The sequence below is a fragment of the Sorex araneus genome, chromosome 3 (genome assembly GCF_027595985.1).
Source record: "Sorex araneus isolate mSorAra2 chromosome 3, mSorAra2.pri, whole genome shotgun sequence".
In the NCBI taxonomy this organism is placed as follows: Eukaryota; Metazoa; Chordata; class Mammalia; order Eulipotyphla; family Soricidae; genus Sorex; species Sorex araneus.
In genome coordinates, this window is record NC_073304.1 from 49,254,485 (window position 1) to 49,267,990 (window position 13,506).

Consider the following 13,506-nt stretch of genomic DNA (forward strand, 5'->3'; position numbering starts at 1 on the left):
TGAAAGGAAGAGCCTTTTTCTACTTTGCACAAAGGACATGCTGGGGTTGGGGACGGGGTGTCCAGTTGCCCTGACTGTATAGACTGTATAGCTTAGAGCCAGGGAAGAAGTGTGAGGCCCAGAAACATCTTCACATTTAGAGACTCAGAGAACAGGGAAGAAAATTGTGAGCAGATGCAACTAGTTATCAGAGAGGAGCAGAGTGGGAAAGAACCAAGATGCAGTTGGTAGATTTTTAATGGTTATTAACTTTTGTTCCATGGTGTGCAAAGTAAACCTCTTTGGTAAAATCTTCATTATCTTAAAAGGAAAGATGCTTAGGAGTCTGAGAAACCAGGTGCCCATACATAGGAGGTTGAGTCTGCTTCTAGACTCTCAGTCTAGGGGACCCTGGAAGAAGTAAACAGCATCTTTTTGTTCCACATATTTACTGACTTTCCACCAACCAGACTCCTTAGAGAATCAGAGTCCTAATTACCAGGAAATGGCCCAGTGGTGTCCCAGGAGCTTGAAGTAGGAGGTCATGAATACTGGTGGAAATTCCTGTGGGTTTTCATGGCCACTCCCTGTAGATGTACATGTGTACATGTCAGCTGTCAGCACCGTTTTTGGCTGCAGTCCCTAGAATCCAGCAATGTGAGGTTCACATTGTCTCTGCACTCCCAAAGCTCTGGAATGAGGAACTAGATAACTCTCTTTGACCCAGGGCTTGGCACTTGCTTAAGTCTGTCTTGTTTTCCTTTTCCCTCTTTTTTGGAGCACAATCTGTTGGTTACGCTAAAAGATGTGTTTGTGTTGCTTTATTTTCCTCAGGGTGCCAGAACATCTCGTGAAGAGCATAACTTGGCAGACACTGCAAGCTGTAAATTTTTGCCATAAACACAATGTAAGTCTTATGATCTCCCTTGAACAATTAGAGGACTCCATAAGCTGAGGTGGGGCTTGTGTTCAAAGTTTTTTTTTTTTTTTTTTTTTTTTTTGCTTTTTGGGTCACACCCAGCGATGCTTAGGGGTTACTCCTGGCTTTGCACTCAGGAAATACTCCTGGCAGTGCTTGGGGGACCATATGGGATGCCGGGGATCGAACCCGGGTCGGCCGCGTGCAAGGCAAACGCCCTACCCGCTGTGCTATCGCTCCGGCCCCTTGTGTTCAAAGTTTATATCCTACTTTTGCAGGAAAAATTTTCCACCCAAATTGTCTTCTTGGGGCTGGAGTAATAGCATAGTAGGCAAGGCGCTTACCTTGCACACCACTGACATGGGTTCAATCCCCAGCATCCCATACGGTCCCCGAGCACTTCCAAGAGTGATTCCCAAATACAGAGCCAGGAGAAAGCCTGGAGCACGGCTGGATATGCTCCCTGCCAAAGAGCAGCAGTACTCCCAAATACAAGCAAACAGCTCTCCCTCCCGCCCTCCCCCCACATACACATACATTCAAATCATCTTCTTAAGCCTGGCTTATGTGGAGTGTGTATTTGGGGGGTGGGTGTGGAGGTAGGGGGTGTGGAGGTGAAGGGTGTGGTGAATAGAAACTAAAAATGCCAACCTACAAAAAAGTAATAATAATTTTTAAAGTTTTGGTGTTTTTTTTTTTGGTATTTGAGCCACACACAGCAGTGCTCAGGGGTTACTCCTGCCTCTGCATTCAAGGATCACTCCTAGCGATGCTAGGGGGACCCTATGGGATGCCAGGGACCAAACCCAGATAGGCCGCATACAAGGCAAACACTGCACTATCACCTCAGCCTGTAGTTTAAAAATGTGAATGACTATTAAAATTTTTATTTTTTTTTATTACTTTGTTTTGGTTTTGTTTGGGGCCACACCTGACATGCTCAGGGGTTACTTCTGGCTTTGCACTTAAGGATCCCTCCTGGCTATGCTTGGGGGACCATCTGGGGTAGCAGAGATCAAACCCAGGTCAGCTGCATGCAAGCAAGCACCCTACCCACTGTATTATCACTCTACCTCTCCAATCTCTTCTTTCTTAATTACACAGAAGATACGGTTTTTGGGGCTGGAGCGATAGCACAGTGGGTAGGGCGTTTGCCTTGCACGCGGCCGACCTGGGTTCTAATCCCAGCATCCCATATGGTCCCCTGAGCACTGCCAGGGTAATTCCTGAGTGAAGAGCCAGGAGTAAGCCCTGTGCATCGCCAGGTGTGACCCAAAAACCAATAAATAAATAAATAAATAAATAAAAATAAAAAAAAGAAGATGTGGTTTTATGATTTTAAGATAAGAGTCATATGTTTATGCTAAACAGAAATGGCTTCAGATTAGAATTTCATTTACTGAAGTCTATTATGGCCTGAAATTGGGGAGAATCCGGGAGTCACAGATAGACTCCTAAGAGTGCCACGTCTGTGACTAAGGAGCCCAGTGGGAGCGTCTCACACTCCCAGACACAAACTGGGGTAAGGAGCAGGGTATTGGGGTGGGGTGCTGCCCAGGGATGTAAACTCACACCGGCTGGGGAACCTGCTACTCCCAGCAGTCCCACACTGCATCCAACCACTGCCCTCACAGAGAGGTGGGGTGCCAGTTTTCCAGTTTCATTCCAGCCCCATGGGAAAGCTGAGGGCAGTGTGTCCTCCTCCCAACTGCGGGGTGCACGGGGGAGGGTCCTTTAGCAGGTGCGGCTGAGTCCCTGCCTGGTACTCTTCTGAAAGATTCTGTATTCAGAGGGAGAAGCATGAGCATAATGGCATCAAGCTGAACACTACAATCTTTGTCAAGCTGAGTGGGGCAGAATGGAGCATGTCAATCTTATATTGCTCTGGGGCTAAAGCCATAGTGCAGCTGATAGGGCGCTTGCCTTGCACTCGGCTGACCCAGGTTCGATCCCCGGCATCCCACATGGTCCCCCAGCACCACCAGGAGTAATTCCTGAGTGCAGAGCCAGAAGTAACCCCTGAGCATCGCTGGGTGTGACCCAAAAAGGAAAAAAAAGCATCTTATATTGCTCTTTCCTGTGAGTAAGGCTTAGCACTTTCCTTAGAAGAGGTTTTGGGACCGGGCAGCCTGAAGGCAGAACTAAGGCCCTGTGGGAAGATGGAGGTGCTGAAGAGCTGAAGAGCATTCCTGCAGACCACACTTCCCTGGAGAGCCTCAGAAGCACTTTTTGGCCACATCACTGTGCAGGGGCGGGAGGGAGTAAGTGCTGGGACTCATAAAGAATTCCCAGGACAGAAGAGAGGAACATTCTTGCTTCAAGCACTTCTGCCCATCTGCCAGCTCGGTCCAGGGAGCCCATGTATAGTAATTCTCAAAGCCTGTTGGCAAAGAGTGGAGCACACCATTGTGAGATAGAAACATTTCCACAAATTTTCCTTCAGTGAGTGAGTTTTTTGATCATTTTACTTACCATTTTGTTGTAACAAGCAATATAAAATAAATTATTTTGTACCTGCTAGGGGGGCAGACTTAGGGGAAGGTGGGGAACTAGGGACAATGGTGAAGGGAAGATGACACTGGTGGTGGGTTTGGGATTGAAGCAGTGAATGCCCACAACAACTGTATGATGAACAACTTTGTAAACCATGGTGTTTAAATAAGGTCAATATATAAAAATATAATATATCAATGTATGGTACATGTAAACATAAATAAATTAATTTTTAAAAGAGTGGCGGGCCCTGGGCTACAGAAGCAATGCAAGTCATGGAATACACGGATAAGGAGGCTGGAAGTTCAGTGCCTGGGACCACATGCCATCCCTCCCCCCGGCATTGCCAAGACAAGGACCATCAGGTCTTCATTGCGGGGGTGGCCCTGGGTCATCCTTGAGTTCCACTGTGTATGGCCCCGGGTTTTCTTTTCTTCTCTTCTCTTTTCTTTTCTTTAATTTTCTTTTCTTTTCCTTTTCTTTCCTTTTCTTTTCTTTTCTTTTCTTTTCTTTTCTTTTTTTTAATTAAAGAGTTGAGATCTCAACTTGATTGAAAGTTTTTTGAGTTGTCTTCATTGAAGTCAGAGAGAAAGTAGAGTGGGTAGGGTGCCTGCCTTGCAGGTGGCTGAGCTGAGTTCAATCTCGGTGTACAGGGTATCTTAAGCTTGCCAGGAGTGAGCCCTGAGTGGAGAAACAGGAGAAAGTGCTGAGCACAGCCAGGGAAGGAAGGAATGAAGGAAGGAGGGGGAAACAGTGGAGGTGAAAGAAAGGAAGGGAGGTGAGGTGTGGGGAGGGAAAGGAAAAAAGGGAATAAGGGAGAGAAAGGGGGAGGTAACAAATTGTTCATATTGTTTTCCAAAAGTGTTGAAACAGTGAATATTTCCACCAACAGAAGATGGTAGATGAAGGTTCCATTTTCCTACATCCACACTATCATTAATTGTTTTTATTCTCTTTTGATATGTGCTTAGTTTCACTGGTGCGAGGTGATATTAAACTGTTATTTTTTCTTAAAAAAAAAGAGTTGAGATCTCAGTACCATCTTGCTGGGAAACAAATGGATTGTAATTTTTTTTTAATTTCAGAAATTGTTTTTTCAGGAAAATACCCATGGGGAACAGTGACACTTGTACTCTTACAGCACTTTCACTCTGAAAGAGTCCTCTGGGGAGAATAAATTAGGTCAGACCCGCTCAAGAAGAACCCCTCTCAAATTCTAATTTGTCTTCTCTCCAAATGCAAGGAAGTTAAGGCACTCCCCTCTACCCAGGTTTCCACTGTAAGCCAGAAGAACGTTATTCAGATTGGGTAGCCCCGACATTCATCCTCAAAGGAAGAGCTCGGTGAAGAATGATGTTTAGGATCATTGAGCAGTATTTTGACTCAACCAGGGTTTTTTTGGAAATTATTAATTTCCAATTTAATGAGCCGGTCATATAAAGACTTTGGTGGGGGTGGGAGTAGGGGTGGGGGGTGGGGGAGAGTTAGGGACAGGGTTGGGCCGCTCCTGTGGTGCTCAGGGCTCACTCTTGGCTCTGTTCTCAGAGCTGCCTTCTGGTGGGCTCAGAGAACCATAGGGCAAGTGCCTTGCCTTCTGTTCTATCATTTGGGCTGCCATGTGAAGATTTTTAAAGTGTTCTTCCCGGTGACATTGCCCTGTTAACCAAAATCAGAAGTGGTTCTGTAACCAGAGCTGATCTGAGTCCCCAGGACAGGATGGGGTGGGTGCAGCTCTCAGAAGCCTTGATGTGTGTGGGATGGAGCTGACACCTAGCGATGCACTTTAGAGGGTGAGCGCTGCAGACTGGTGTTTATCTTGTCAGGACATATGTCAGAGCTGGAAGGGAGGTTCTTGGCAAGCTTGAGGTACTGCCCTTCTCTTCCCAGCTTATCTCAGCAGGCCCAGGGCCTGTCCTGTTTACCAACCCACTGTGTTCTGTTCTCATTCAATAAGGACTTGTGAGTTCTGTTTTATGCACTAACTTGCAGTTTCTACAACTTGCCAGCTTCATCCAGAGCTTTTAGCATTTCCTTTCACCAGAATTCCAGAGGACTAGTTAAATAATGAATTCCGGAGTACTACTTAAATAAAAATTTCAGATAAATAATCCTTCCTTAGTTAGACTGCATACCTGCACTTAAAAAAAAAAAGGTATTTATCTGGAATCCAAATTTAACTGTATGGCCTATGCTTTTATTTGCTTAACCTAGTTGCCCAACTTTCCAACTTTCATTTTCTCTTAAAAACCTAATGCTGGGGGCTGGAGCGATAGCACAGCAGGTAGGGCGTTTGCCTTGCATGCGGCTGACCCAGGTTCAATTCCCAGCATCCCATATGGTCCCCTGAGCACCGCTAGGAGTGATTCCTGAGTGCAGAGCCAGGAGTAACCCCTGTGCATCGCCAGGTGTGACCCAAAAAGCAAAATATAAATAAATAAATAAATAGATAGATAGATAGATAGATAGATAAATAAAGCCTAATGCTTTGGGGGAGGCACCCTTAAAAGTTCACATGATTCAGGCAATGATAGGTATAATAGATTTATTTTAGTCTGCTTTTCTGCAGCCTATTGTCTAAAAGGTCTGTGAGGAGCTCAAATTGTCTTTTTTTTTGTTTTTGAATTTTATTTTTTAATTGAATCACCATGAGATTTAACTGGATTTAAATTTCACTAAACTGATGAGATTTAGGACATTTATGAAGTTGTTCGTGATTGGGTTTCAGTCCTACTATGTTTCCGCACCTATCCCTTCACCAGTATACATTTCCCACCTCCAGTGCCCCTGTTTCCCTTCCGCCGCCCCTCCCCAACATGCCTCTATAGCAGATATCTAATTTTGGAAATTGTGGTGTGCAAAACAGGTACTGAAAGGTTATCATTCATATCCCTTTACCTCCTTTCAGTACTCAGTTCTTGTCCAGAACGATCATTTCCAACTGTCATGGTCATAGTGGTCCCTTCTCTCATCCTAACTGGAGAGGCTCAAATTTTTTTCTCAAAGATTTGCTAACCAGTCATGTCTTTTGTTTATCTCATGTATGAGAGTCTTAATAATGGAAGTTCATTTTAATTTCATCTCTTCTTAAATAATGGAAGTTCATTTTGATTTTTTTTATGACTAGTGCATACACAGAGATGTGAAGCCAGAAAATATCCTCATCACAAAGCATTCAGTGATCAAACTTTGTGACTTTGGATTTGCTCGGCTTTTAAGTGAGTATCACATGTTCTTTAGTAAAGTGTAAAACACGAAAAGATTCTTTATAGGAAGAAGGATGTAGATGCTATAGGAAGCGAGTTCATGCATACTTAGAGCATATGATTTCCAATGTGAATTCCAATACTCTATTCTCTGGAAGATATAGACATATATAATAGCTCAAAATGTTTATATATAAAAATAATGCCACCATAAAGTGGTTATTAAAAAATGTTACACTCCTGGTTTCTGCCATTTTTGGCTAAAATAGTACTTTGCAAAAGCATTATTTTAGAAGAGTGGTTTTTCTTCTACTTTGGCCACAGATTAAAACCATCTGGAAAACTATAAACTCTAAATACAAAAACTCTACTGATATTTCCCAGACTCTCACTCAGAGTTTCTGGGGGTTTGGGGATCAGATTGGGACCAAAGCTTCAATAATTTTGAAAATGCTATATTCTAAATGATTGCAGTGTGCAACCAGGACTGAGAACTATTGCTTTAAAAAGGCCACAAATGGAGCCTCTACTTGATTTCTTTTTGTTGTTGTTGTTTAGTTTTGGGGCTATGCTCAGTGATGCTCAGTGGTTACTCCTGACTCTGCACTCAGAAATTACTCCTGGCAGTGTTTGGGGAACCATATGGGATGCCAGGGATCAAACCCGGGTTGGCCATGTGCAAGGCAAGCACCCTACCCACTGTACTATCTCTCCATCCCCTCATGTTTAATTTCTTAAGTCTCCACCCACCTAGTGTTGATGGCAGCCTGTCACTGCTCTCTCTGTCTTCCATGTCTCGTCATTGGCCAGCTGGACCAAGTGACTACTATACAGATTATGTGGCTACCAGGTGGTACCGCTCCCCAGAGCTGTTGGTGGGGGACACACAGTATGGCCCTCCTGTGGATGTTTGGGCAATTGGCTGTGTATTTGCTGAGCTGCTATCAGGTCTGCCTCTGTGGCCAGGAAAATCAGATGTGGATCAGCTCTACCTGATTAGGAAAACCTTGGGTAAGTGGCATCTTTGTCCTGCTTTTGGGAAACGAGATCATTTTTTTTTTCTATGTCAAAATGGCTAGTGCAAAGCAGAGCCAAATTCCTAGTTTCAATCAATATCCTTTACAGTTCCGGAAAAGAGAAGCTCCAAACCCTGATTCAAATGACTCGAACTGTGTCCACTTTTTCATAAGAGAATGAAGAGTATGTCTTCAAAGAAGACCCATTTAATTCTTTCATCAGGCATAGTTTGGATCAAGTTAAACTCTGAATAATGATCAATGCAACATTCTAACAGTCATTTTTAGGAAGATCTAGCAATGAAAAGAATGCTCTTGCATTTTGTTTTACTGATAATGATGGTATCATTCATTCTTTCTATACTCTTGACTTGACCCCGCCCAGCAAGTTTGGATTCTGCTGATAGAAAGCTTACTGGGTAGGGCTAGTTAAGGTCTAGGCCAGTATACTTTTACCTGGGACTTCTGGGTTCGTGTCAGTTTTCAGTTTCTGTGTTCTATTCATAAGCAATCTCAACACATGTCTTTAGTATTTATCCGAATGCCTCACCCTCTGATTGGAAGAGAAAATGATCAACTCTGTAGGTGTGGGTGCTGACAGCATCATTGCTTGCTAACTGGTCTCACTTTACTACCCTCTTCTTGTTCAAAGGAGATCTCATTCCTAGGCACCAGCAAGTATTTAGTATGAATCAATACTTCAGTGGGGTGAAAATTCCAGACCCTGAAGATATGGTAAGTGATCTGTTTTGGAAAGGGCATTTTATGACGGGTTTCTAGGACATTTAAGTGAATTGCAAGCAGATGAGGTTTTTGTAGTCACCTGTCTTAGCTCTCTAGTGCCTCCCTGCATCAGTTGTCAGCCTAAGAGTGGGAGAGAGAATTGGAGCCAACGGATTGGCAAGACCTTGGCCTTCGGGGCCAATTCAGAGACTGCTGATGGCTGAGTGAGCCAGCATATTGGACAGGAATGCAGCGCTGCCTGTCTTAGCCTCGCCTGCCCCTCTTCGTTTTCAACAGAGAAAAGCAGTCAGCTTTTAGATAATGACTCATCCAGGAAAATACAGCCTTGTCCAAATCCCCTATTCTACTGTGCTCTCACTCCCCAGGTCCCTGGAGGAAACAGTAATCCGTTTGCTTGGCAAGCCTCACTCTGGTGCCTGCTGTCTGTGGCCAGAGTGGGAAATACTCATTCTTTAAAAACTGAAAAGTTTTGAATGTGCATACCCTTCCAAGTTTCCACCCCAGTGAAACCATTCATTAGTAAGTTAGAATTCATTAGCAATCTTTAAGAGAAACCACTTCCATTAGTAAGGAATTAATAAAATAATCTTGGGGGGAGGTCCCAGCCAGCAGTACTCCCAGATCTACGCGCAGGGCTCACTCCTAATGGGAGCCTATGGGGATTGGACCCTGGTCAGCAACATGCAAGGCAAGTGCTGTACCCACTGTACTATCTTCCTGGCCCCTAGTTAAATAACTTATGACCTACCCCCACATTAGAAGTACCAGATGAACAGTAAAAATGATTAGGTTCATATGTATTCACACAAAAAAAATCATACATTGTTGCTGACTGAAAAAGAGGGTTGTAGAACAGATAATATAATGAATGTGACAATTTAATAACTATTCAATATAGAATAAATACATATACTTTTATATATCAATACAAAACAGTATGACATGCAATCATGCAAAGCTCTTCTGTGAAAAAAGAGGCTGCAAGGATATATTCCCAGATATTCACAGTGGCTTTCTCTTTCTGGAGGTGGGGGCAGGGTGTGCTGGTGATTGGTTTGCTTTTTTTTTTTTTATGGTCTTAAAACAATGTTCTTGAATACCAATGTTATCCTCAGAGACAATTCCAAGTATGAGCACATTAAGCAAGCCACTGTCCACTGTCCAAGAAAAGTACTTTAAAATGGAAAGGAATCCTCTGGCCACTTAGCACCCAGATTGAAGATGCGGCCATTTCCAGCAGAGAAAGGACAACTAACTAGTCTGTTCCCTCCACCCCTTGGCTTGTTGCGCAGAGAAGTCCCAGCCCCTAGCATTAGCAGTAGGAAAAGTGGGTCATGCTGGGAGCGTGCTGGGACACGGAGGCAGGAATGACACCTGACATATGGGAGGTGACCCAGCAGGCTCCCTTGTGACCTGGACATTCCCAACTCCACACTAAATATCCCATCGCGATTTCCTGTTCACTGGTCTGCCTTGACGCCTCAGAAACAACCCAGAGTTCATAAACGCAGACAGCTTCCCATGGCTTCCCAGAGGTTGTCCTGCGGGGGATTTCCTGTTGACAGAAATGCAGGAAGAAGCAGTGTGGGGGCTGAGCTGGTGAACATCTGCGTCCTTGTCCCTCTGCTGGTCAGTCACCCTGTCAGGAGAGGCCTACTGGCTTCTGGGACTGGGAAACCGGCTAAGCCGGCAGGATGGGTCCTGCGTGTCACAGCCAACCCGCCTGCTTCATCCCAGGCTCCTTGCTGAGACAGCAGAGCGTGGAGTCTGCAATGCTGCGTCAGTGACCCAACGCAGAGAACTAAGGAATGAGAAGTGACTCTCACACGCCAATGCAAACTCACGTTAGGACCTTTCTTCCCCCTGTTGATCCCAGGGAATCCCAAATGGAGGTCTCTTATCAGTGATTAGTTAAGCATACGCCTGGGAATTTGGTTTTTGGCAGACTGGTTCCCTATTCAAAGTAACAAAGGGCTCTAAACATGGCCAGAGCACTTGGGGCTGTGCTTCATGAAATAAACCGGGCCAGTCACTTCTGCCCCCACTCACTCACTGTTATCGTTCCACATACAACGCACTCATCTGTGTCACTCAGTGTGGCAGGCACAGTCCAGCTGTCTGCTTTGGTTAGGCCTCAAGTCAATATTTCTTTCATGGGCCTGGGTGTCTGGCAAACATTGGGCGTCATTCCTCCTTCATGGGGGCTGTTATTCCTGATTGTCTCCAGCATGTGGCTAGAGCAAAATGGCCTTATTTGGCCACAGGGAGATTGATGAATGTCTTCTGGGGAGACTCTTTCAACAGTCCCATTATCCAGGAAATAGCAAGCTCTTGAGGGAGTAGGCAGCAGTGTTTACTCCAGAAAGCCAAGAAGCATCTGTCCACCTGGGTGAAGGGAAAAACCTTCTTAACATCTCTCTTTTCACATGATTGCCAATACATGCAATAATGGGGGCCCCTTTTATATAAATGCCAAAAATCATTCTGAGGAATGGCAAGTTGTATATATTAAGGCAGGAAAAAGAAAAATAGGAAAGGTTGATGAAGTTGGGTTTTCTTCCTCAGTCGCTTGTTTCCTGCATTAGTTCTGCAGGAAAGGAATAACTTGGGAGAAAATTTTTTAAAGTTTGTGGGTGGAGACGGGGTGTTTGTGAAACAGAACTTTGAGAGGTTGTTTTAGTTCATTTGGAGGTGGGATGGGCAGAAAGTGCAGGGCAAGGAAGATGACAGAAAGATGCATTTTTGATGCAAAGGAAGCATATTCTTGTATTTAAATACATGCTGCCAATAACTCCATTTTCTTTTTCTCCCCCTCCCTTTTGTTTTTTAATTTAAAAAAAACCAGGAACCACTTGAATTAAAATTTCCAAGTATTTCTTATCCAGCCATGGGACTTCTAAAGGTAATATTGTGGTTTCTTTTAGACTGGCAAGCTCACAACAGAATAGGAATGAGTTGTATCAACCTATAAACTGAAAAGGATTCCTTTTAGCATTCTTCTCCTTTGAAAAGCTCACATATTTTCAGTCTCTAAAGTGGGTCATAATTCAGTACAGTGAAAACACATGTAAAAGAAACCCAACATTGTATTCAAAATCTAAATTTCCTCCAAATAGAAATTTCAGAGGACTGTCTGTTTTACAAAAGGATTCTTTTAAAGAAAAAGTTTTAGTTAGAAGATCTTTTCTTCTTTTGTATTGATTTCTTGTGAGTTTGCAACATTAGAGATCTTGTAGGGGCTAGCATCATACCTTTCTGTATGTACAGGAATCTTTGGACACTTCACCAAGGTTCCAGTGCCATAGTTTTCACTGAGTCTAGGGGTTAGTTTTGTTGTTTTCTGCCAGTTTATTTGCTTTAGTTATTTATATTCTACAGATGAGTGAAAGCATCCGGTAATTGTCTTTCACTTCCTTTCTTATTTCACTTACCATAATCACTTCAGGTTCCATTCATTTCATCCCAAATAGTGTAATTTCATATTTTCACGGAGATTGGTTTCATGGAGATTGGTCCAGTGCTCAGGAGACCAGGAAGTGCTGGAGATTAAACCTGGGGTTCCTGCAGCAGAGCACGTCCTCTGGTCCTTGAACTATCTCCCCGGCCTAATTCCAGCTTTTTAAATGGCAGAGTCACATTCCATTCTGTATGTAAGCCACACTTCTTGATCTATTCATTTTTTAATGGGCCTTTAGGTTAGTCCCATGTTTGGGCTATTGTGAATATCACTACTCTGATCATCTTCTCAAATCATGAAAATTTTGTTTTAACATCAGTTCGATAAATCCTGAGGAGTGCAATTACTGGACTGTATGATATAGAATCCTTTAAATTGTTTATTTTTTAGAATCCTTTAAAATAGCTAATTTCCGAATACATTTGAAGTTGGCTTCAATTTTAAAACTTGATTTATTGTGCATTCTTATGAATATATAGCCTTATATAAAATGAGATACTAATTAAAATATTTTCATGAGGGACTGGAGAGATAGTACAGGGGGTAAGATACTGACCTTGCATGTGGCTCACCCTCGTTTGGTCACTGGCACCACCTATAATCCCAGGACCACTCCTGAGCACTGCTAGTATGGTCACCAAATCTCCCAAAATATATTTTTCCAAGTAATAGTCAATGTTCCAGTAATTTCAAAAAGCATATAATTCACTTACTTGATGTGCATATAGTAAAATATTCAGACAGTTCCTTGGGTTATGTATTTGTTCAAGATGATGCATCAAAGTCAGAATCTTATGGCCCACTTAATGGCAAGGCAAATAGTTAAGAATTCTGTATAGGCATCGATATTATACTTTTCCTTCCATCGTGCATACACATATGCTTTCAATTTATAAATCATTTCTGAAAGATTATATGTATTTTTGAAAGACTAGTTTGTCCTAGAAGGGGGGATGAGAATTAGAAGAGATTGCTGCTGTATGAATTTTATCTTTACCATGAGTAGGCAGTATTTTTTAAATTAAAAATACCCTATTTTTAATTTTTGAATTTATTTATTACTTTTGATGGACATCTCTTAAGTGGTACTCAGAAGGCTCAAGGACTCTTCCTGGAAATTCTCAGACAAACAAACTGGAGGGTCGATGTAAGGACACTGTGGTGCCTGGTATTACCGGGCATTTATATTCAGGGTATCCAGGACCACACCCAGCAGAGCTCAGGGAGCTTCCAGAGCTGTACCCGACAATGCTCCGAGTCATGCCAGCGATCGAACTAGAATAGACTTCTTGCAAGCTATGTGCTTTAACTCCTGTACTGTCAGTCTCTAACCCCCAAAACCTAATCTGCAGAGCCCAAACTCATGAAGTAGATAACTTCTGTGATTTTAGAGTAAGTAGGATTTGATTGTTGATTCCCTCCGGGTAGAGCACCAACTGCCAAGAACAGAACAAGGTATAGAAAACAATTTTTTTCCTATTTATGAAAATGATTCCTTATGTGACTTCCAATTGAGGAATGTTTGTGGAAGAATCTGAAATCATTACTAGTGTATTTTTTCTACTTCCCCTGGTTCCTATTTCCAACTAGAATTCAGTCTTTCAAAGAGGGAAAAGGAAAGACAGCTGCAAGTTAGTATCATGTTAAAAAACTAGCACTGTAGCACTGTAGTCCAGTTGTTCATTAATTTGCTTG

General features: G+C 43.0%; 1 protein-coding gene across 3 annotated transcripts in view; it reads left to right on the plus strand.

Annotated features, from left to right (window-relative positions):
* Nucleotides 1–13,506, plus strand: part of CDKL1 (cyclin dependent kinase like 1) — a 65,432-nt gene that overhangs the window by 46,789 nt on the left and 5,137 nt on the right. For all 3 annotated transcript variants that reach the window (XR_008629244.1, XM_004601723.2, XM_055131548.1), the window contains exons 4-8: nucleotides 814–886; nucleotides 6,516–6,606; nucleotides 7,405–7,605; nucleotides 8,263–8,345; nucleotides 11,200–11,256. Coding sequence is in view for 2 of the 3 variants with exons in the window: in XM_004601723.2 (XP_004601780.2) it covers nucleotides 814–886; nucleotides 6,516–6,606; nucleotides 7,405–7,605; nucleotides 8,263–8,345; nucleotides 11,200–11,256 (505 nt within the window). In the remaining variant the exon portion in view is untranslated. The remainder of the gene's footprint in view (nucleotides 1–813; nucleotides 887–6,515; nucleotides 6,607–7,404; nucleotides 7,606–8,262; nucleotides 8,346–11,199; nucleotides 11,257–13,506) is intronic.